The sequence below is a fragment of the Epinephelus fuscoguttatus genome, linkage group LG5 (genome assembly GCF_011397635.1).
Source record: "Epinephelus fuscoguttatus linkage group LG5, E.fuscoguttatus.final_Chr_v1".
Classification (NCBI taxonomy): domain Eukaryota; kingdom Metazoa; phylum Chordata; class Actinopteri; order Perciformes; family Serranidae; genus Epinephelus; species Epinephelus fuscoguttatus.
The window spans coordinates 34,896,746-34,920,985 of NC_064756.1; the positions used below are offsets into that span (position 1 = coordinate 34,896,746).

A 24,240-nucleotide genomic window follows, 5' to 3' on the forward strand; every position below is an offset into this window, starting at 1 on the left:
TTTTTGTTTGAGCATCATGACTTTAGCGTCTTTTTTCTAACTCAGTGTTTTTTGGGGGTGGATATGTTTTGCTTGACAGAGAAGGTTTTGTCATAAAAACGTACCAAAAAATGTTCTAAATGAAAAGCAAAACTTACGAGCATTTGAATTTGTCTTCATAGAACTATTAAATGATGTCATTTCCTCTTCATGATGTCACTTAAAGGAACAGTACAAAACATGTACAGTATGTACAATAAGAAAAGTTTAACTAGAATTTTGTTTATACATGTATACACATCGCTGCTATTGGGTAACACCTCTGACACACATGCCAAATGAGAAAGAGTGTACATCAAAACCTGTGGTTTCACATGGCTTCAAGGAAATTTGTTCTGTAACCTGGAAAATGTGCACACTGTAGCAAAACAGTGCACACTGTTTTCAGATTGAGTATGCCCCAGTATTTTAGTGCAGAGATACATTGGTGTGAACATGAAACCTACAGACACAATTAAATCGTGCTATTTTAGTCAGTTTTCTATGTTAACAAAGAGTCGCTCACAGTTTCCTCCCATCCTCTCCTCTACAATAGTCAGTGTGGAGGCAAACAGGTGTAAAAGTCTCTGTTGACTTTAAATAACATGAACTTCATAGTGAGTAGAGATAATTCCAGTAGCTTTTTGTTTTGTTTGCTTGTCAGTAGTGTGTGTGGGGGATTTGACGTTGTCTTAAGATGCCCAACTACTACTCCGATTTTAAATTAACACAGCAAAGAGCCTGTTTGTGAAAATGACTGGACATAATTTAATCATTTGCTATAGGTCATGGTCTTGAGCTGGTTTCAGGACCTTTGAAGTGGCTGTAACTCCATCCAATAACCCCATCCTTACTGCAGGGAAATCTGCATATGAAAGCGTGATTTCTGAGAACAAAACCAAGGCATTGTTTAGAAATGAGTGCCACTCCTCTGGCCCTGGGAAGAGGAATCTTGTTTGGCCAGAAGAACTCACCTGACGACGAGACAGCCTTCCTCCTGCACATTCTCTGACAAACATCAAGCGAGAGAGCTGTGTCACTCTGAAAGAGGACCAGACCTGAACCCTGAAACGCTCCTCTCTCCTGCCGCAGACAAAGCCTCTTCACCATGGGAAGGATTGGCAAGGAAGTGGCAGGTCAGGTCATAAGCTTCATAGGTCTTGTTGGGGTGGCGGTGACCTGCGGGATCCCCATGTGGAGAGTGACCTCCTACATCGGTGCCAATATCGTGACGGGCCAGATCGTGTGGGACGGCCTGTGGATGAACTGTGTGATGCAGAGCACCGGGCAGATGCAATGCAGGCTGAATGAGTCTGTTATGAGGCTGACCCCGGATCTACAAGCCGCCCGAGCCCTGGTCATCATCGCCCTCGTCTTCGGCTTCATTGGCTTCATCATCACCTTCATCGGAGCCAAGTGCACCAGCTGCCTGAAAAAAGATTCATCAAACGCCAAGGTGGTGATCATAGGGGGCTGCCTTCTCATTCTTGCCGCCATCCTGATCCTCATCCCTGTCTGCTGGTCTGCAGCCATCACCATCACAGACTTCACGAACCCCCTGACCATTGACACACAGAGAAGGGAAATCGGAGCCTCCATCTACATCGGCTGGGCCTCTGCTGCAATTCTTCTGATCGGTGGGATCATCCTCACCACATCCTGCCCTCCTCAAAAACCCATGTATGGATACCCAGGCTACCCACCAGCACCTATGTACCCTTACGCAGGCCCAGTGCCAAACCCGGCAACATACGGCCCTGTGTATGCTCCCCCATCCAGCCGACCGTACACAGGCACCGGATCATACATACCTGCCAAACCGTATGCAGCACCGACCACATACTCTCCCAGGCAAAACCTCTAAAAACTGAATGGACTGAAAGAGGATACAGACTGATATTTCTGTCTGAGACTTTCAGCTACAGGAACTTGTTATGTGATTAAATAGCAAAATTGCACCAAAATACAGATTGTATTTCGAAAGAATGGTATGTATTCCAATACACTGTTAGGATTTAAAATGAATTCACTTAAACAATCACTAAAACATTTTGATTGTCATCAGTAACATGTTTCCACTTTGGATTTTTGGGCTGTGAAGTAGAAATCTTTATGAAGTCTTGATATTAGAGGAATATTGTATCAACATGGCTGTGTGCACTGAGAGTTGTTTTTCATAAGGAAGTCACTGTCGATACATATATTTATTTTTTTTTCATACAGAGCACATTTTGTATATAGTGATGATTTGTTTGTTTTTTGTGAATGCAACTTTATTTTTGAAATTACTCAATTTTCAATAAAATGTTTTTAAACATATTCACGTGTCTGTTTGTGGAGTCATTATCACAACATACTGTTTCTATTTTATGCAATATGATGAAATTGTATCTGGCATCTTACAAGGTCAGAGCCCTTGTGTGTGTCTGGGTGAGTGAGAGGCAGAAAAAAAGCCAATGTCATTTTTTTCCTTATATCTATAAAAATTAAAATTAAGGATTTTACAATCTTATTATCACTTTATTATTTCACTGTAAACCTCTGAGGAACACAAAGAGATAAACCTTGTGAAAATAAAAGCAAAATGTGATTCAATCAACTGCGACACTGATCAACGTGAGTACTGTCATTCTGATGGGAAACAAACGCAATCACTTCCTAGGATGATACAATAAAATAATACATGGTGTTGATTAAACAGACGTAATGAGTAAAACCACAAATTGAGGCTTCTTTCGTCATCCGGTGATACCTCCACCCACGTCGGTGTGTTTTTTTTTAAACCTGAAACCAGTGACTGGACCTGATCATCCAGTAACGGCCCAGTCAAAGGTTGGCCACTGGCAGACCATTGTTTCAATTAGGAATGCGGTGCCTCTTTACAAGCCTCTTTTACATTGAGGCTGATGTTCATCTCATCGAAACTGCTCCCTGTCCGCATACAGATAATGTGAAGAATCTGGTTGGGCGGGTAAGTCACTGATGGCACTGGTTTCAGGTCAGAGGGAAGGACATTCTGACTCCACCTTCAAGAGAGACATCCTTATAACCAAAGGAAGTGAGCCACAGACTTTATTCAACTTTACATCCTGAGCTGAGCTGACCTGCTTCCTGAAAACTACTACTCCTCTGCTTCTGTTCAAGTGACTCGAACAAGACCTCATCATGGTGTCAATGGGACGACAGATGCTGGGCTTCGCCCTGGCCATCATTGGCTTCCTGGGGACCATCATTGTGTGTGCCCTGCCTATGTGGAAGGTCACGGCCTTCATTGGAGCCAACATTGTGACAGCGCAAGTCATTTGGGAAGGCTTGTGGATGAACTGTGTGATGCAGAGTACGGGCCAGATGCAGTGCAAGATTTATGATTCTCTGCTGGCTCTACCCCAGGACCTCCAGGCCGCCAGAGCTCTTGTGGTCATCGCCATCATCGTCGCTGCCTTTGGGGTCATTTTGGGCATCGCTGGAGGCAAGTGCACCAACTTTGTGGAGGAGCCACGTGCCAAAGCTAAGGTGGCCATTGCTGCTGGAATCGTCTTCATTTGTGCTGGTGTTCTCATCCTCATCCCCGTCTGCTGGTCTGCCAACACCATTATCAGGGATTTCTACAACCCCATCATAACCAACGCCCAGAGGAGAGAGCTGGGAGCTGCACTCTACATCGGCTGGGGTACAGCTGCTCTTCTCATCCTGGGTGGTGCCCTCCTCTGCAGCTCCTGTCCACCCAAAGAGAGCCCAGAGTATCCAGTCAAGTACGCTGGTGCCAGGTCTGCAGTCTCCAGCCGAGCCTACGTCTAACAGGTCGATTCTTCTGAGAAAGACTAATTATTTACGTTTCTTGAGTAACCCTCCTTTGTTGTGACTTTCTGACAGCACCACAAGTTGTGTCTCATTTTCTCTGAGTGAAACACAGTGAGAACTGGTTTTCTGAGGAATTCAGATTTCTTGGGTGGAGGCAAGAGAGAGTGTTTCTTGAGCAAAGAGAAACACAGCACAGAAGATGTGGTATGAAACTGTTGTACTGGCAAGAAAATCTCCCATCAGCATGATGACTGGACTGAATGAGAGTTATACTATATAAAGCTATTTTCCTCTGAATGTAAATCTAAGCTGTGCTAGAAGGATGCTAATGATTAACAGGAGCTATGATGGAAGGACACTTGTACAGTACCCTTGATATGTTGTGAATTTACTGTAAAAAAATATTTTACAAACATCTTTGTTCAAATGTTATATCCAAAGACTGTTTTTGTTTACTGAATTCACTGATTTGTAATAAAATATTTACTGAAATGATGTTCTTTTGTGTGCCTATTTTTTTGAGTTTGTTCTTTGGTCTTTTTTTGCTGTTTACATTAACAATTTTGGTTCAAAGATGGCAGTCCAGAGCAATGAAATGAGCACAATAAAATAATATAGATCAGCGAGATTATGAGTGAGCAGAGAGTCAGAGACATAAAACTAAATATTGTCTGTTGGAAATGTTTGTCAGACAGGTTCAATATAAGGACAACCCGGGGAAAAAGTTCAAAGGAATAAAAAATACAGTGGATTTAATATTTGCAAACTCAAATCAGCTCAAGAGCAGAGATGCGAGCATGACATATTTCAAATGTTGGTCTTGCCAGCCTGAAAGCAAATCTTTCACCTTGATCTTATCTACAAGGTTGACTAATGCAGTGATGACCCAGCTTCTCCTGCTGGCTGACAGAAAGGTAACTGACGTGCACGTGTCCAACTGATTGCATTTATTTTTACTGTTTACGGGAAATAAAACTGTCATTGTTTTAAATTTAAATGGGTCAGAAACCAGAATGTATAATGAAGCAGGAGAGAGTGTAACAGCAACATGTATTCAAAAGCATTCAGCAGTATGTTTGAAATCTTCATGCAGACAAACCGGCTGAACCGGTTTTCCAGAGTTGAGTGCCAGTCTAGTGTTTTTCACAGAACTGGCTACAGTGTGCTAGTTTCAACAACATGTAAGAGCCGTGCCCACACACCACCAGCATTTAAACAATCTGAATTCAAACGTACTTGCTTTGACTTGGTTAAAGAAAAGATTAAAGATTAAATACATGATTGATAGCAGTGAAAATCAACGATTACAATGAGGTTTGAGGATTGACTGTTAATTTTAATGGATAAGACTGAAGTGTTCTGCATTTTTTTTAATTGTCAACAAATCCCATTAAAAAAGGCTTAAAACAACACTATCAATATTTTCTTCCTCTGTCTCCTGGACTGAGGTCCAATCACATTGGTTTCTATTGTTCATCTTTAAATGTCCAGTATATTTTGATCTTAAAAAGGCTAAATAATGTCCTTGCTGAGCACTGTAGCATTTAGCAAACATTATAAAAACATGAATAAATTCTGCGTTCATTGGGGACTATTTTCAGCTGTGCAGTTTTTATCCATTTGGTGCTCTAGTGATTGCTTAAAGCAGCAGGCCAGTGTATAGAAGAAATCACAGTGTTTGCTTACAGTAACTTTCAGGGGGAAAAAACCTTGTGTCACATATATAAAATTAAACTGCACTGAGCATCTGCTGCTCGGTTTGAAACCAACCCCACCAAAAAACAGTATCTGTTCAATATTTTCACTTCCTTCTGCCACACATGCCTTTCCAACAGGGAAGTGAAGCCATAACCTCAGAGCCACCAAGACTCCATTGGCAAAACCAGTAATTTTACTTTGCAGAACCAATGGAGCTGCTATGGAAGTCCTCAGCAAGCCATCACTCCTAGATGTGTCTTCGATTGCCCCTTGTACACATGAGGAAGCCAACAGTCGCATTTTATTACATGTTGACCATACAGCAAGAAATGGCCATCAGAAAATCATGATTCAAACGGTTGATACTGATGTTGTGGTGCTGGCTGTGGCAGTGGCTCAAGCCCCTTTTACACTGCCAGATTTTCCGCGAATGTTGGGCCGTTTTGCCGGCAAGCTGCAAGCGTTTAGACACACAGAGCCGGATTGGCGAGTTGATCCGAGGTGCCCAACTTTCCACCTTGTAGGGTAGACATATTGGCGGAACCTTTTTTTGGTTTAAAAAGACAGAGGCGGCCTTCCACAACAAGCAGCTAGTAGCAAGAGGGAAATGCAAACCTGAAAGACACTGTAAAGATGAGCAACTGGGGAGACAAGGAATTGCACGCCCTCCTTGCCCTCGCAAACGAAGAGGCCATTAACCGTCAGATGACGGGGACGGTGAAGGACAGGCCAACTTACGAGAGAATTTCCGAAGGACTGACCAGCCGCGGCTTCCCTCGGGTACATCACTGTTTGATGTGTCACATGCTGAGCTACACGTTTTGTTACTTGTTCACACCCCCCATTGCACTGAAAAAGGCGCATTCTGTATAAAGAAAAGTAGGTAGGCGGCATTTTGCTGCACTCCCCAATTTTGCTTTTATACTCCCAATGCTGAAAAAAGACTGATTGGGCTTTCCTGCAAATTTGCACAATTCCTGTTTAAAAAGGGCATCAGACTTTACACTCAGAACATGAGCTTTGGTTGGCATATGGAACTGGAAAGAACTTTCAATACCTTGCAGCCCATGAACTTGCAGCAGGGCTAGGGCCAGAGTAAAAGCACATGCACTATTAATGTTCCATACATTGACGGGCTGTGACACTGTATCAAGCTTTCTTGGCCTTGGGAAAAAGACTGTATGGGCTGTGTTTCCAGAGCTTACACATGCCCTGTTGAAACTCTTCTGCCCCAAATGACATACCACAGGAGGTAATGGCCACAATAGAGAGGTTCATTATACTACTCTATGACCGAACCAGCACATGCACAGATATAGACATGGCAAGGCGAAAGTTATTTGCAAAGAGGCACAATGTGCAGTCACCCCCCTGGTCTATCCCTGCTTTGATCAGTTAGCGTGTAAAATAAAGCAGAGAAAATAGATTTCAAATATAGCGTATACTTTCTTCAATATATACATGTTTTTTTGGGTGAGTCTTCAGGTGGCTAAAATATGTTTTGCTGTGGCCTCTGTCCAGAGCCACACAGTATGTAAAGTATGTAAAGTTTTTTTTTAATGATTATTGTTGTTGCTCTATTATTATTATTATTATTATTATAAAATAACAACGGAAATAAACAAGTTTGCAAATTTGACATAACTCCGCAATTCAAATCAATTGCCAGTTGTCTACCCAGAAATGATGGTTGCTGTTACCATTGTTGTTTGAGTGGCGTTGCAGGGATTTCTTCCACTGATTCAAAGTAATTCAGCCAATGAAGGCACCATTAATGTTTACATCATGCACTTTCACAAGCACGAGCCCGTTTTCCATGAGTAGATGTATGCTTCCTTCTGCACAGTGATATGGTTTGCAGGTGTTTTTCGGTAGAAAAAAAATAGGTAGTTACAAACAGTGTGTTTTGTCACCTCATTTAGTGGATTTGTCTTCAAACATAGGCACAGAATTCAGGGGACACATTTGTCTTAATATTTAGAACATGTGCCTTTGCCCCCCCACACTGAAAACATGATAGTAGCAGAGGACTTTTATTTTGACAAAAGTAAAGACAAACATAAATTGCTGAATAAAGTCACCAGAATGCAGGAAATTAAGTGTCGGATGCTACTGGGGGAGGACCCTCTCCAACCCAGTGTCAAAACGAAATCTATGTCCTTGTCTATAAATACATGTCACTGTATGACATTCAGGAAATGACCTCTCTGATATTCCACAGACATCTAATCACAAACATAATGTCAACACAGCATGACAAGGTGTTTCACTGGTGTGAACACACCCTGTTGTGTTGTTACATTTTACCTGGTTTCACATTCCTGAGTCGTCCTCTGTCATTACAGAGAGAGAGAATCTACCTGAACCTGTTATGGGTTAATGATTGTGTGCCAAACTCACTGATGTCAGAGAAGACAATGGAACAAATCCATCATGGTCTGACAAAGCTTGATTGAAAAAAGGGTTTCAGTAAATGAATCATTGAAAGTGGAAATTATTTTCCTACTTTCAATGATTCTGAAATGTCTCAGTATGTCACACCTGATACACTTTATTTTTAGCCTTTTAAAATCTTGTTGTAAGCACTGAAGGATATATTTACATGAAAAATTCATACCATGTGGCACAAAATCAGAAACTAAAACTAAAAGAATCCCACTTGTTTTATTAAAGGTACAGTGTGTAGGATTTAGAGGGATATATTGGCAGAAAAGGAATATAATATAAAAAGGATGTTTTTTTTAGTGTATAATCACCTGGAAATAAGAGTCATTGTGTTTTATCACCTTGGAATGAGCTGTTTATATCTACATAGTGATCAGGTTCTTGTCCACAGTGTCCACCATGTTGTATTGCAGTGTTTCTACAGTAGCCTGGAACGGACAAACCAAACACTGGCTCCAGATAGGGCCATTCACATGTTTGCATCAGCTACCATCATTAGCAGGTCCTCAGCAATGAGGGCGTTAAAGAAAATACTGATTTTTTTTTTTTTAACATGAAACTGCTTTATGTAGTGTTTTTACCAGTTTCAATCACCTGGTCTGTTTGTTTTGGAGAGAAAGAGACTATGGGCTGTGCTTCCAGAGCTTACACTTGCCCTGTTGTCTTCTGCCCCAAATGACATACCACAGGAGGTAATGGAAACAATAGAGAGGTTCATTATACTACTCTATGACTGAACCAGCACATGCACAGACATAGACATGGCAAGGCAGAAATTATTTGCAAAGATGCACAATGTGCAGTAAAGTCAAAAACCAAACAAACAAATAAAAACATTTCAATATTTTACTGTACCTGTATGGAGTAGAAAGAAATTAGAAACACTTCACAATGTGGATAGTAAAATATTTGTTTTAATGTTTAGGGTGCTGGCATGTATGAAACCTTAATGAACACTTAAAACCTTGCACGTCATTTTTTTCTTTTTCTCTTTTCCTCTTTGCCTATTTTTCGTTGTATAAAACATTGATCAACATCTGCAATAAACTCAATAAACTATTTAAATATTTCCTATTTAAATCACGCTGACAGCGTTTGAGCCAACCATAAAAATGTGTGGGATTCGTTGGTTTTATTTATTGTTTGTCCTGTCCCGGTGCAAACGGCATTTTTTGACGTCCGTGGTCCAGTTGTGGAAAAATCAAACGTCCCAGTACAATAAATCAAACACACCCTAACCACTGTGTTTCGGAAGTAGATGCGCATGCGCAGTCACGTACTGCTGAGAGTGAAATCCCTGATCGTTAGCTCACATGCAGCTTGTTCAAGCTGTTCTCTGTGTTGTTGAAATTAAACAAAATAGCATGGAACATATCTGCTTATTATGCTACTGATTTTAATTGGGATATTTTTTGATGAACTGAATGACATTTACGGAGTGTTGCACGTCTCTAATGCTGAGCTCATAGGAGACCACCGGACTTTCTGCCAAGGGGGGCTGTGGGAGAGAGGGAGATGTCTGGGCAGCAAGGCTCCGTGACCGTCCAGCATGGACCAAAACACAGCATGGACGGTTCAGAAGCAATTCGGAACGAGTTAAAAGCAATTAATAAACAAACAAAGTGGTGTTTAAAACTGCATGTATTGCTAGCAGATCTATTTTCTGGCCTTAAGTGCGGCCGTCACTGGTTCTGAATCTGGGCTTTAGCAGGCAGCTGCTCTCTCCTCTTCCTGGTACTGCGTACCGTCAATGAATCTTTTAGTGGTACGCAGTACCGGACCATACCAGCTTACTTTCACCCCTGCCTGGTCTGTTTCTTTTGGAGAGGAAGAGACCTCTGCAGATTATGCAGCTCCCGGTAAAACCCTCCTGAACAATGAATGCTGAAAGAATTCTAACCAGGAGAAGATTCAGCTGGTTGCAATTGGCAATCCTCACCACTAGATGCCACTAAATCCCCCTAAATCTTACACACTGTTCCTTTAAGAAGACAATAAAACTATACCAAATCTAAATCAAAATCTCAAACACATCTTCATCACCTTTTTAGAGGTGTTTTGAAATATGTCAAACAGACAGACGACCTTGCAGTACTGCAGCATCTAATAAAGACCCACATGAGCAAAGACAAAAGTTTATGGTGTAACATTTTGCTGCAGTGGCCACAACAGCAAGCTGAGGACAATAGTTTCTACCTGGCGACGACCAGAACCGGACAAGTCTCATAAAGCACTATATGTCAGGAGGTGATAAAAAAAATCTTGATTTTAATTAAACAATCTCAACATTGAGCTGATTTCTGTGGGTAGGTCTGTAGGTACTGTTCTTTCAATTTGGTCCCCAACAATGAGGCATTGCCTCTCAAAGTTTGTTTCATTCACAACCAGCAGGGATTTATTTTCAGTGTACACACATAGATGCAGGTATGTATACATGTGGAGACAAATCTCTGTTTGCCTTGACACTGTGTTGTGAATGGCAGGTTGGATTTATTTAACTCTCACTGTTTGCAGACTCATGGCCCTTGTGTCATTGATACTGCAAATGCTGTCTCTCTCACTCCTCATGCTCTCCACTCTGCAATCAAACTGCCGACATTTTCAAGTTGGTGCATTTTCTGTCACATACATCCTTTTCTTTGTTGAGAGTACCAACAAAACCTTGTGTAACACGATCCTCATCTCCATCCAAGAAGAATGAGCGAAACCCCAACCTTTATTGTTCCTTAACACAAAGAATCCTGCACGGCTGGTATTCTTTGGCAGGGCCTTGAATGTGTCCTTAATAGTCTCTCACGCCTCCCATTCTTCACTCTGCTTCAGATGAACATAAACACCTGATCAGCTGTTAATATTCTCTCAGAGACACTCAGAGAGAGAGAGACGACGATGGCTTCCATGGCAATGCAGATGGCGGGATGCGTCCTGGCCCTTTTTGGCTGGATCGGGGTGCTCATTGTCTGCGGCACACCCATGTGGCGGGTCACTGCCTTCATTGGCAACAACATAGTGACATCCCAAGTCATGTGGGAGGGCATCTGGATGAGCTGCGTGGTCCAGAGTACGGGACAGATGCAGTGTAAGGTGTATGACTCCATGCTGGCTCTGAGCACTGACCTGCAGGGGGCCCGCGCTCTGGTGGTGGTTTCCATCGTCGTAGGCCTTGCGGGGATCCTCATAGCTTTTGCCGGTGGAAAGTGCACAAACTTCATACCAGAGGAGAGGGCCAAGGCGAGGGCTTCTGTGGCAGCAGGTGTGTTGCTGATCATTAGTGGAATCCTCTGCATCATCCCCGTTTCATGGACTGCCAGCATCATCATAAGGAACTTCTACAACCCTGTAGTAGTGGATGCCCAGAAAAGAGAGCTCGGGGCCACTCTTTACATCGGCTGGGGGGCCGGGGCGCTGTTGGTCTTGGGAGGAGCGCTTCTGTGTGCCAACTGTCCCCACAAAGAGGACGAGGCCCCCTCTGTGAAGTACCTCCTAAACCAGCCTGGAGGATACAGCAAAGATGACTCATACCGGTCTAACACCCCGACAAAGACATATATTTGAGAGTTCTAAAGGGACAAAGAGAAGTCTGGTGGATGTTTTTGTCTCTGAGAAGTGAAGGAAGCTTGGACTTTAATCAGCTGCTGTGAAACGTCAAGAAAAAGGACATACACACAGAAGCCCACAATGAAGGAAATATGCACTTTGTCCTATAAGAGCAACACAATGTTGTATAAATATGCTCTCTGTTTGAATATTGATGTTACTTTTGGAGATGAACATCTATAAGGTGATAGTTTATTAAATTATAGAAACTGTGTTTTACATGTTTGGGAAAGTGGTTGAAAAATCTTTTTGTAATTGCACTTTGCACCGTTTTGTCCTTTGATATTTGTGATTTTGTTTTTTTCACAATAAATGACCTTCTGTTGTACGATTTGCTTCTGTCACACCTTGTGTTTATGTATATTTAAAAAATGCACAAAGGACCTACAAAACCTGTTTGTCAGGGACTTACCAAAGATCACTGCACAGGGAACAAAGATGGTGACTCAGAGACTTGTAATGCTGTTGGCTGATCACTTTATTAAATCATGACCTGCCTTAGTATGTTTCATACATCGCTGTCGTAAATACTTGGGGAGAAACTAGATTACAGTAATTAAAGATAACGCAAATGTGTCACAAAAGTTTTTCTCCTGAGGCTTTTAAATGATTAGGCTTTAAACTGATTTTGAAAGATGTTTTGATTTGAAGTGTTGCTGTTTTAAGTTCACAGTCGCACCCACCTGATGGGGCTATTCTCATGTTACTGTATCAGGCTGCTGATCAGAGAGAAGGGAGGGTCACATGACCCACAGGAAATGTCTGAAAGGCTTCAAATGCTCAAAATTTCCCCACTAAGTGTTCCTGCTCTCTCAGCAGTTTACTTTCACATTACTCACATAACATTCACAGTTGTTCGATTCAGTCTGGCTCAGATTTGGACTCAGACATAAATCCCCTTTTATGATGAAATACCCTACATTTCCCTTTTTCCAGTTGGACAGCTCATTTAAAAAGAAGCAAAGATTAGTCTGAATAGGTTATTTTTTGGTAAAAATGTTTTTATGTAAAAAATAAAATCATTCTGTTATTTTGTATCTTTTCAATGTGCAGGAATGTCGTCTTTTGCCATATTTTCTTCCAAGCAGGTCAGCAAAGCCACAAGAACAAACAAGAGTAACATTTATGCACTTTCAGGACTTCTCAACTTTATTGCCTCATTTAAAACATTTGGTAGAAGATTAATCAAAAAGTAATCAAATGTTATAATTTACATTACTTTGATGGAATGATTTAAAGTTACATCACTTCTTAGATATATAACAGGGTAACTTTCAATCTGTAACCTATTACATTTCAAAAGTAGCCTTTCAAACACTGTTAATTCATAATAAGATTTTTTATCAAAAAATGGGTGGAATAAATGCACAACTCTGTCGGTAAAAGGTGTTTTTCCTGGTGTCAGACAGTACTCTGTCTTTAGCTTTGGTCATGAAACATTTTGACAAGTTAATGACAGATCTAAAATATGTATGAGATCTGTAAAAAAAAATCTTAAAGTGTGATTAAACTCTTGCAGATGAGAGTAATTCTGCAACACCACATAAACATTCAGTTTAAAGGAAAAATAGCTGATTACACCCAGCTATTTAAAATCACTTCAGTAGCATATTCAAATTCCAGGCCAGCATTTATCCTGTAACAGAAGGTAACCTTTTCTATAAATGTATTTTTCTCAAATTCGAAAACTGAATTTTAAGATGCATCTTATCAAATTTACATCCCAGACACTTCACTGGAATTTGTTGCCTCCAGTGATCAGCAATGACCCAATTCCTTGTCATTGTGTTTGTCTTTTGTGACACACTGCTCCCTGGTGGCCATTTGCATCCATGGCTAGAAAATCCCTGCATTTTTGTCAGATGACATCAGTTTCAGGGAAGACGTTGTCATCTTTATGAGAAAAGCATCTCTGCGGTTACATCTGCTAACAGTGAACACAGTTTATCTGCATGGTGACACTTTGTATCTAATGTCTATCTATCTTAGCTTTTCTTTTCTATAATTCCTTGTTGCAGGATGAAATAAAAAGCCATACATGAACATTATGTTGATCTGATCCAGAGGGACACATTTAGGTTTTATACTAATGAAAGAAACATATCACAAAGCAAAATACTGCACAACATAACATGTGATAAAGGGAGGTTACAGGTGTCCATTCTGAATAATAACTACATGTTTTTGTTGCTCTGCTCCCTCTGTGTTTCCCAGCAGGGTGTGAGTGACTCTGCACAGTGTCCCATGGCTGTGCAGGAGCTGGGCATCAGCCTGTCCATGATAGGTGTCGCCGGGACCATCCTGATCTGCGCTCTGCCCATGTGGAAGGTGACAGCATTCATCGGCACCCACCTGGTGGTCATGCAGGTGTTTTGGGAGGGTCTGTGGATGACCTGTGTCAGTGAGTACACAGGTCAGCTGCAGTGTAAGCTCTATGATGCCCTGCTGGACCTGTCACCAGACCTCCAGGCGGCCCGTGGTCTCATCTGCATCAGCCTGTTTCTGGGATGTTTGGGATTCCTCATCTTCCTCCTGGGAGCACGCTGCACCAACTGCCTGAGCCACCCGAGGATCAAGGCTCGGGTGGTGCTGAGCTCTGGGGCCATCTTCTGTTTGGCAGCCCTCACCACCATAGTTGCTGTTTCCTGGACAGCCAATTCCATCATCCATGACTTTCACAACCCACGCGTCCCCGAGGTGCTGAAGAGGGAGCTTGGAGCAGCCATATATATTGGCTTTGTGACATCTGGTCTGCTGTTCCTTGGAGGAGCCATTCTGTGCACAAGCTGCCCACCACAGAAAGCCAGGTTCCCCTCCACCGGGTACACACTGGCCAGGACACCCACACACAGCAGCTACGCCATCAAGAACTATGTGTGAAGTGAGGAGGGCTTAACATAAATATAAATGTACTGAACTGTGTGACATAATGCAGTTGGCAACATACAGATATTTACAGACTATATAAAGATATTGAAAACAAAGCACGTTTAAATATGTGAGGGGACTCTGATGTTGCATTTTATTCTAATATGTTGTGAATTTTCTCTCCTTAAAGGATACCTTTGGTATTTTCCAACCTGGACCTTCATTTCCCATGCGTTGTGTCTAAGTGACCAATAGGAACAACAATATTTGAAACTGGTCTTGTATTAAGCGATAGGGCTGCAGCCCGCAGCCATGAAACAGACTGCAATGTAAACACTCAGGGCAATTGAGTACCATCAATTTACATCCATTATAGGTGCTTGTTTTTGCCACTGACAGGCTCAGATTATTATTCTGAAAACATTATAGAAAGGATCCCCATGGAGACCTTTCTGTCAAAGAGTAAGATCCTTTTTATGTAACCTGTAAAAGCCTAGAAATCGGCATTGGCAAACCCACCAGACTCCATTTAAAAAAGCACAAATTTTAGCATATATAGAGCCGGCATATTTTCACATCGAACTGGGTTTATTTCACTTAAACCAGAGTTGGTGATTGTTGGAACAGTTGAGAGATGCACCAGGACAATATTTGAAAGTTGTATTTAATTTCTGTCAGCTTCAATTGAAGTGTGTTTTATGATGATAGAATTACTGTTTGTTTAAATGTAGTCTGGTGGGTTAAACAAAATGGTCCTTTGTGTTGAAAATGCTCCTTCCTGTCCAGTGCTGATGGGCGGGACTCAACCTCAACCTATCAGGCCACACCTGAACTGATAAGAGGCCTGGATCAGAGGCCCGCCCAGCATCTCCTTTGATTTGCATACGGTGCTTTCCACGCTCTCCAGCCGACTGTGCATCTGATGCATTATTTGAGTACGTTGAGGATATTGCTTTTAGTTATTGCTGTTTAAGTGTTTAATGGGGAATGAGTTCTGTGAATTTTTTCAGATTTGTTAGAGTACCTTTGTTTATTGATAATTATTCATTTAACATTAAGCCATTAAATCATCTGTGTCAGTCATCTGTTTAAAGAGGAAATCCTATGAAAGAACAATAAACTGTCGAATGGCTCTCATCTCTGGTCCTCATGCTTTAACTGGTGTGCCGCTGCAGAGGTCTGTAAAGAACCCAGCTACCCCAGGGACAAGTTTCTACACTTTGCATAATGTTGTCAGACACTTATTTCAACAATTCGAGCCTGTAGGTGGCAAAAACAAGCACTTTTATTGGATGTAAATTGTCTGTGCATAAATGCCATGAGTGAAAGGGAAAATAACATCCAGTTTAAAAAATACTGAGGTCTCTCTTTAAGACACTTTGTGTGACCATTATCAATACTTTAATTCTCTCCGCAGAGGTATCAATACAAGACATATACAGAGTCAGTCTTTGGATGACATGAAACATGCAGTTGAATTTCTAGATCTCTATATATGGGGAATATATACAGATCAGCCACAACAATTAAACCACTGACAGGTGAAGTGCATATCTTTAATCTTCTCATTACAATGTAATGTTCTGCTGGGAAACGCTGGGTCTTGGTATTCAAGTGGATGCTGCTTGACACGCTCCACCCACCATAACACTGTTAAAGGCCCCCCCATGGCAGCGGCGCCCCCAGCAGGACACCACACTATGTCACATCACATAAACAAATGTGTAGAACATGAAAAAGAGCATAAGGCATTGACATGGCCTCCAAATTTCCCCGATCCCAATCCATCCACCATCCGTGGAACATGCCGTAACAAGTCCAATCAATGGAGGCCCCACCTCACAACCCACAGGACTCAAAGGATCCCCTGCCAATGCTCTGGTGCGAAACACCACAGAACACCCCCACAAGCGCTTTCCCCAATGATCAAGAGCCAAGTCCGATCCATGGTGGGGCCCCCTTGGATCAGACTTGTTCTGGCACATCCCAAAGATGCTCGCTCGATTTGGGTTTGTCACATACCTCAGGCCATTCCTGAGCAGTTTTAGTGGTGTGGCATGGAATGCTGTCCATCTGCCAGTGCCATCAGGGGACATACTTGGTCTGCAACGGTGTTTAGGTGGGTGGAGCGTGTCAAGGGGCATCCACATGAATGCCAGGACCCAAGGTTTCCCATCAGTACATCACATTGTTATGAGATTATCAGTGTTATTGACTTCACCTGTCAGTGGTTTTAATGTTGTGGCGGATCAGTGTGTTTCACTGTATGCCTGATACAGCTATGGGACATCTTTTGAAACACATGCAATCTGTCCAAATTAATGTGGTTTTTCTTGGTCTGATGAAGAATTTAAAGAGAAAGCAAGAGATGTGATTTGTACCCTTGTAGATGAATCTGCATGCATTTTTAAACCCTAGAAAGTTACACTGATCATGTTTAGGCCACCATTTTGAGTAAAATTATAAACAGAGCTTGTGTGCTTGTGAGCTACATCTTAGAATTCAAAATAAACACAGTGGAGTAAACACGTTCCAGTTGAATCAGTAATCCGCAGTGCAAAGTATTGTTTTCGAATGAGGTTAAATGAGGTGTCATTATTCTCCTCCCGGTAGCTCCACTGCTACTGTCAGAACACAGATCACTGAGAACTTGTGCTCTTTAAATCAAATTCTGTCTGAGGAGCACGACACAGTGGCTGAATAATCAGAGCACAGTGGAAGCTTTGTCTTTGCCTCTGCACAGAAACTGGGAGAAAGGGATTGTTTTGAAACCATGGCAGAGAAAACAGAGGGATTTCCCTCCTCCACCCAGCTGCAGCGAGGCCGTGCCTTCTTTTCATGAATACCAAAGAACTGGTTTCCCCTTTCTGAACTGACATGCAAACCAGACAGGCACACACACTCACACACACACACACACACCTACACAGAAGGTCTCTCCCTCACACATGCACACACGTTTAGAAAAACACACACACCCCACCCCGCCGCCAGCTGTTTCTGGTTAGGCAGTCGGGCCTACAGTAAAGAGGAAGAGCAGGCAGGCCGTGGTCATGGAGCAGCAGCTGGAGCTCGCTGCCCTCGGTCTGGCCTTCACCGGGTGGCTTTGTGCCATTCTGACTCGCTGCCTGGCTCTGTGGACGGTGAGCGGCACCGTGGACAACACCACCGCTACTCTGCCAGCCTACTGGGATGGGGTGTGGTTGCAATGGGATCACTGGGACTTGGCCCAAGATGGCAGCCTGCACTGCTCCTTCTACCAGTCTCTCATGTCTCTGTCTGGAAGTTTTCGGACGTGGAGAGCCCTCATCATGGCGGCCATTGGAGCCGGGGCTTTTGCTGTGGTGATTGGAGCAGCGGGGTTAGTGTGGTTCCCCAAGCGTGGCCAGATCAAAGTGTTTTCTGGTGCTCTCTTTGTTTTGTCTGGAATCCTGCTGCTAGTTCCCACAGCCTGGACGTGCCATCACACCAGTCAGCCACTGGAGGGTGCTACACTGCTGAGGAGAGACTGGGGACCTGCACTATACCTCGGATGGATCTCCTTTGCTATGATGGTGATCGGAGGGGTGTTTCTCACCACCAGGTGCCCCACCACTGAGGGGCAGGTGCAGCCACCTGAGCAAAGCAGGTATCCAAACCTGGAGGAGGGGGAGGCTAACCACCCACTGAGCCGAATCAACAGGGCTGCGTTCACAAGCAGCCAGTATGAACGCAGATCAGAGCCCATCTGAGGGAACTGTGGTGTAATATTTAACTGAGTGATTAAACTGGAAAATCAACATGTGAATAGGCTGTGGACAGACTTAACAGCAGAGGAAGAACTCTAGCTGCACATGTTGAGTAACGATGCACTGTAGTAGAAGCACAGCCATGTGTCATGTCTTAGATTTATTAGCCAGGATGTGGGTAGGACTTTGAATTTGCATCTTGTTTTGCATCCATTTCTATTAAAGTTAACACACAGTTTACACAGTTTAGTATCATTTTACATGCAGGCCTCATTTCTACAGTTAAATACCACTGTAAAATTGTAGTTGTGTCTGTTTGCTTGACTTGAGGCCATTATTGGTACTAGCATTATGAAATCACAGCCCTCTGATACTTCTAATTCACTGTAATGCCTTAAACATGAAAGTGTTAACATTGATGTTAAAACTTAACCCTGTACTGCACAGGTACATTGCCCTACATTAGAGTAATGCCTTTTCATATTTGTTTTTTTGACAGAGGCAAAAATGTTTACATGTGAGATGAACTCTTCTGCACAAAAGGACACTGTGGAATAAATTTCATTACAAATGAAATATTTGTTTACATGAGTTATTTGAGTTTAAGGTCCAGTGTGTAAGATTTAGGGGGATTTAGTGGTATTTAGCAGTGAATTATCCACAGAGGTCTCTTTCTTACCAAAACAAACGGACCGGGTGATTAAAACTCGTGAAAACACTGAATAAAGCAGTTTCACGTTTAAAAAAAAAAAAAAAAAAAGTGTTTTTCCGACTCTTGTTGCAGAGGGGCTGCTGACTACGGTGGCTGACATGAAATATGAATAGCTCTATCTGGAGTCAGTGTTTGGTGTGTCCATTCTGGGCTTCTGTAGAAACATGGTGGTGCAACATGGCAGACTCCATAGATGGGACCCACTCCCTCTGTAGACATAATCAGCTCATTCTAAGGTAACTAAAACACAGTGATTCCTATTTTCAGGTGGTTATACACTAAAGAAAACATTTTATTATATTCAGTTTCTTCTAATATATCCCTGTAAATCCTACACACTAAACCTGTAAAGATCCACTGCGAAAAATTTCATGGCATCTGCCGTTGAGGTTGCAGGACTGAATTTTCTTATCGTTGCCGAGCATGTAGGAGAACTAAGGTGTCAAACACAAAAACGCAAGGGGTCCATTTAAAGCCACAATTGTAAGTTTAATTAATTTTATTTTGTTTTAAATTCAGTTTAGTTTCAGCTGGTTCCCAGAGGGTTTGTTTATTTCACTTAAGTTGTTACTGTTTAAAACTGTTTAGATTTAATGTAGTTTTTATTGGGTGCAGTATCAGTTTTAGTTTTATTATACAAGTGATTACACACTAATGAAAATATAGTTATGAATATGATAATCCATTTCTGCCAATATATCATCCTAATCCTACACACTGGACCCTTAAATTGGGCATTAGGTTGGGTTTAATTTGCTTTGCCACAGAGCACTTGAGGTGATATGGTTACACGATATGACTGGAAACATGATTTCTGTTTTCTTTTAACTTTGAGGACTTTCTGATTTACAGACGATTCTACATCTTGATCTCTTTTAAAATGTGAGAAAAACAGTTTAGTCAAAATCCTAAAATAACTGAGTATCAAAACATTTCTTTTAGCGATGTGATTGTAACATATTTCTGCAGTTATACCCCCAAGGACTTTATTTTGTGTTTTGACCACAATTTTACAAATAAAAATCCTTTAAAGTATTTCAAATCAAAACTTGTTTGATATACTGCCCCAGTTCACTACATGTTTCTGTAAAAACAAAAGAAAATGTAAAAAAACCCAAAAACATTTCATTTGTTAAAAAAAAATGGATATAAATCAGGGTACAATATTCAAGATAATATCTACAGTGCATTCAGAAAGTCTTCAGACCCCTTCACTTTTGTCATTTTGTTATGTTGCAGCCTGATGGTAAAAATCATTTAAATTCATTTTCCTCTCATTAATGTACAGTCAGTTTCTGATAATGAAAAAGCAAAAAGAGAACTTCAGAAATTTCTGTATTTTCTTTTAAAAAGGAAAAACTGAACTATCACATGGACAGAAGTATTCAGACCCTTTAGTCAGTACCTAATGAAAGCATCTTTGGCAGAAATTACAGCCTCAAGTCTTTTTTGTATGATGCAGCAGGCTTTAGCACGTTATACCCAGTTTTTCCTTTTCAATAAATTTTCAAATATTTCTAAAATCCTGTTTTCACTTTGAGTGTAGAGTGATGAGAGAAACAATGAATTAACCCGATTTTAAAATAAGGTTGTAACTTAAAAATGTGGAAAAAGTGAAGGGATCTGAATACTTTCTGAATGCACTGTGAATACTTCCATAATGTGCTCTGTGCTGCACCTCTTCATTTTCATTTTCAGGGGTACAACTGATGGGAATGTTTTATATATCACTGATATGGAGGTGATTCTTTTCTGTTCTTACAGCTGCAACATATTTCTGCAAAAGGTCCACAAAACTGATTTGTTTCCAGATCAACTGTGTGTGTGTATCAGGAAAGTTGCCGTGTATACACAAAAAAATAAAATATTTTGTTTAATATTTATTTGCAACAGAGCAAGGTCATTCATTATAACAAAATATAAGTTACTGGGTTAAAGTAATTATCCACTAAATGGAGATGCTGAGCTGGACTACATGGCACACAAAGTGCAGCTGGGAGACATTTGCACATTTCTCCCATGTACACACAGTCTGATGGAAGGCAGAAAAGTTTGGTTAATGGTACAGACGTGCTTAAAAATAAAACCTGAATAAATAAGTGAGTGCAGGCCAGGACTGTTTACTGACCTGCAGGTGTGGGTATAAATGCACAAATTAATTTTCGAAAATCTATTCCACCCAGCATGTACGTCTGGCAAAATGTTTTTTCAGTTAAACTACTCCTTTAAACACAGAGAGACTCAGGAACAGGAATGACTGAAATTAGAAGGAATCTCTTCAAAAATATAATCTCATAAATGAGTTTACAGTTTGTGTGCCGCAGTGAAGCATGTTAGTGTGGATAAGGTGCAGAGTCCTGACTCGCTGGGTTACTAGAATTTCTCGTCTCCCTCCTCCACATCCTTCAGACTGAGAACCTCCAGAGTGCCTTTCCCTTTAGTCTCACAGCGGATCAGCTCATCGATCTCCCTGAAGCAGCCGGGATCCACCAGACACACCTGAGGAGGAGGAAGAAGAAGGAGGCGGCACGGGAGAGAAATTAAGACATTGGCAAATGAAGACAGAATGGATATTTCACAAAACAGAAGGCAGAGAGAGTCAAAGTGTGCACCAGCAAAAAACACAACTTTTAAATCTTTTCTCCTCACCATCTCCAGCTCCTCATCAAAGTCTTCACTCTCCACAACCTGCAGGAGCGGCTTCAGCTTCTCCTTCAGCCTCTTGGCCTCCTTGGCTGGCAGCACCAACCGGAGCCTCATGTGGGCTCTCTGGATCTCCATGGACTCCTTCAGCTGCCGAATCACTTCCAGAGCCTGGGGACAACAGCACAGATGAGGATCATCAGTCCAGGATAAAGAGAAGAAAAAAGTACATTTCCACACCTACTTTTTGAAAGCTATAAGAGCTGTCACTATAAGAGACACAGACACGGTGAGCATTTTTAAATGACAGTTGAAAACCTATTTATTTAGTTTGGCTTTTAATTGTCATCATTCTTATTATTTCTTCTGTTCTTTTACTGTCTCTTATATATTTTTTTGATCATCTAATGTCTTTTTTTATTGTCTAATCTCATCCTTCTTGCTATTGTGTTGCATCTATATTGTGAAGCACTTTGACTAACATCTCTTGTGATACAAGTTCTCTATAAATAAAGTTTATTATTATTATTAAATGATAAAATAAATCTTTGTGTGATGGCAGTTCAAATATATTCTAGGTCTGAGAGGAAGCTTTGTGTTGTCTATAATCATGAGGAAGCAAACAAAGTGTTACGTCTCTCTCCTCACCTGCTGTTTGGTGCTCTTGTTGGCTTTGACAGAGTAGTGGATGTCTTTCATCGCCCGCTCAATCAGATTGACTGTATATGGCCTCTTGGTCTCAGGGTTGACACACTTCTCCGCCACAGTAGTTGCAATGTCCCTGAACATGGTCTCCAGCTGAGACTGCCTCTCCTTGTCTGACACTTGGAGCTCTCCTTTGGCCAGGATCTGTCCCAGAGAGAGAAATGAAAGGACGGGACGTGAAGGTGAATGATGATGACGCAGTGTGAATAAGAGGTGGGCAGGAAAAGATTTCCTACCTGTTTACAGATTTCTGTCTGATCATCTGTCCCAAAAGCTTTGGTCAAGTCATCCTTCTTAGCCACCTGACCTTTGGACACATTGACGAAGACTGAGTTTGTCTGCAACACCTCATCCAGGTCTTTCTCTCTGAAAGACAACACCATGTTAGACAGTCACAGACGGACAGTGAGGCACCGAGGAGCTTTCATATGACAGTTATAGAGTGGAAACAACAAATGTCAGCTGACTTTAAGAAATAATAAATAAGATATTCTGGTAACTCTCTAGTCAAACACTGAAACTTTGCGGGTGTTGACAGTGAACGATACTCACGCTCCTGCTCTCCAGTTCATAACTTTATTCTTGTAACAGGCGATTTCAAAGCGCTTCCCTCCTTTCTTTATCCTCACCACCGCCACGTTAGTCAGACGGATTTGATTCGTTGGCGTAAATATAGACATTTTTATGTTTAATACGACAGAATTTTCAGCCCGAAGCAGCTGTCAACACGACGATTTTGCTAACTGCGCCGTTTGTGTTATCAGAGTCCGTTTCCGATAAGTGTCCGCTGTGAAACATCGACGTGAAAACAAGAGTTCCGCTCCCTGTGTTTTTCGTCAGACTCTTTATTTATTTATTTATTTATTTATTTATTTGAACATATGATAATTAAAAAATAAAACATAATAACATAACATGAAAGCGGTTATAAAACAAAGTAATGACAAAATAATAGAATAATTTATACATTTCAGGAATAGTTCCTGTCATGTAATGTCAGTGTCACGTTATTAGCCACATTGCATGTACGACTTTAGAAGACTTATTTTTAAAGTAAGTAAAAAAAGTAACAATAGGATTATGTTTAGTAATGCAACATTAGGGACATTATAACCCTCTTAATTTGCATGTGTGTATTTATTTATTTATTTTACAAATTACAGTTTTATTTCTGCTTGTATTTTATTAGTTTATTGTATTTTATTTATCCCAGTAGGCCACTCCCTGTTTTGTAATTGTTTTGTATTGTGTTGTTTGGGGGATAAAAAAAAAAAAGATGCCCCTAAAGTGGTCCTCCGAAACAGATTTAATATAGGCTATAGAATATTATTTCTTTAGAAAGATTAATTAATTTATTTATTTATTTATTTAGTTAGTTAGTTATTTTTCTTTTCTTTTTTTACTCTATATATTTCATTTTTTCCCCACATAGAGCGACTAACATCTGTACAGTTCAATTCTCCTTTTCAGACAAATAAATCCTCCCTCCCATTTGGCAAAGCAACATGCATGTTGAAAGAGCCTTGTTACAATGATGATATTGTTGATCAGAAATTCAATGGATTTGTCCTTCAAAATTACTTTGAATGTTTTTAAAGATTCAGTAGTCAATATCTGTGGATTTGGAGAGCAGCCAGTTGTGCACAGATTTTCTATAAGGTGTTCTGTGGTTTCTACATTGGTATTAATATGTGACAGTTGCCCACCTTTAATTTAAATCCTGCTCTGATCATTTCATTTGATGGATGCATATCATTTACCATTTTAAAGTGTATTTCTTTATGTTCAGAAGGGATTAAGAATTTGAGAATTTTGTCCTAATATCACTTACTCTTTGTTGATGATTTTGTAGATAGACAGTCCTCCTTAAACCAGGATGCACAGTATTTACTAGGCATTGTTTTAAAAAGTTAAAATTGCAGCTTTTGTGTTGAAAAAAAATCCAAGTAATCCTTTTTAAGTTATGTAATTTCAGTGTTGGTACGTTACTTTGAAGTACTCTTGCAATGGTTAGGCCCTGCTGTT

At 41.1% G+C, this 24,240-nt stretch overlaps 4 protein-coding genes across 5 annotated transcripts in view; 2 read left to right on the top strand and 2 right to left on the bottom strand.

Moving 5' to 3' along the window:
* The window catches only part of LOC125889339 (claudin-9), a 22,906-nt gene extending 21,871 nt beyond the window's left edge, over positions 1-1,035 (bottom strand). The window contains exon 1 of the mRNA XM_049577215.1: positions 993-1,035. The gene's annotated coding sequence lies outside the window, so the exon portion shown is untranslated. The remainder of the gene's footprint in view (positions 1-992) is intronic.
* On the top strand, positions 989-11,890 carry LOC125889342 (claudin-like protein ZF-A89). 2 transcript variants are annotated; one of them, XM_049577219.1, is made up of 2 exons: positions 989-1,750; positions 3,409-4,314. In XM_049577219.1, exons 1-2 carry the CDS (start codon positions 1,127-1,129, stop codon positions 3,814-3,816), a joined length of 1,032 nt encoding a protein of 343 aa, XP_049433176.1. In that variant the 5' UTR covers positions 989-1,126; the 3' UTR covers positions 3,817-4,314. The 2 variants fall into 2 exon arrangements, with proteins under 2 accessions (XP_049433176.1, XP_049433175.1); XM_049577218.1 differs by lacking the exon at positions 989-1,750 and adding an exon at positions 10,842-11,890 and having other exon boundaries at positions 2,949-3,659.
* Positions 11,891-13,738: 1,848 nt separating this feature from the next.
* LOC125889040 (uncharacterized) lies at positions 13,739-18,731 on the top strand. Its single transcript, XM_049576691.1, has 2 exons — positions 13,739-14,433; positions 17,436-18,731. The coding sequence occupies exons 1-2, from the start codon at positions 13,804-13,806 to the stop codon at positions 18,156-18,158; spliced, it is 1,353 nt and encodes a 450-aa protein (XP_049432648.1). The 5' UTR covers positions 13,739-13,803; the 3' UTR covers positions 18,159-18,731.
* A 1,989-nt stretch (positions 18,732-20,720) lies between these two features.
* Positions 20,721-22,998, bottom strand: sbds (SBDS ribosome maturation factor). The gene is made up of 5 exons (XM_049577214.1): positions 22,768-22,998; positions 22,452-22,581; positions 22,159-22,359; positions 21,517-21,681; positions 20,721-21,366 (listed from the first exon to the last, which is right to left on the bottom strand). The coding sequence occupies exons 1-5, from the start codon at positions 22,893-22,895 to the stop codon at positions 21,241-21,243; spliced, it is 750 nt and encodes a 249-aa protein (XP_049433171.1). The 5' UTR covers positions 22,896-22,998; the 3' UTR covers positions 20,721-21,240.
* Between the last annotated feature and the right edge of the window lie 1,242 nt (positions 22,999-24,240).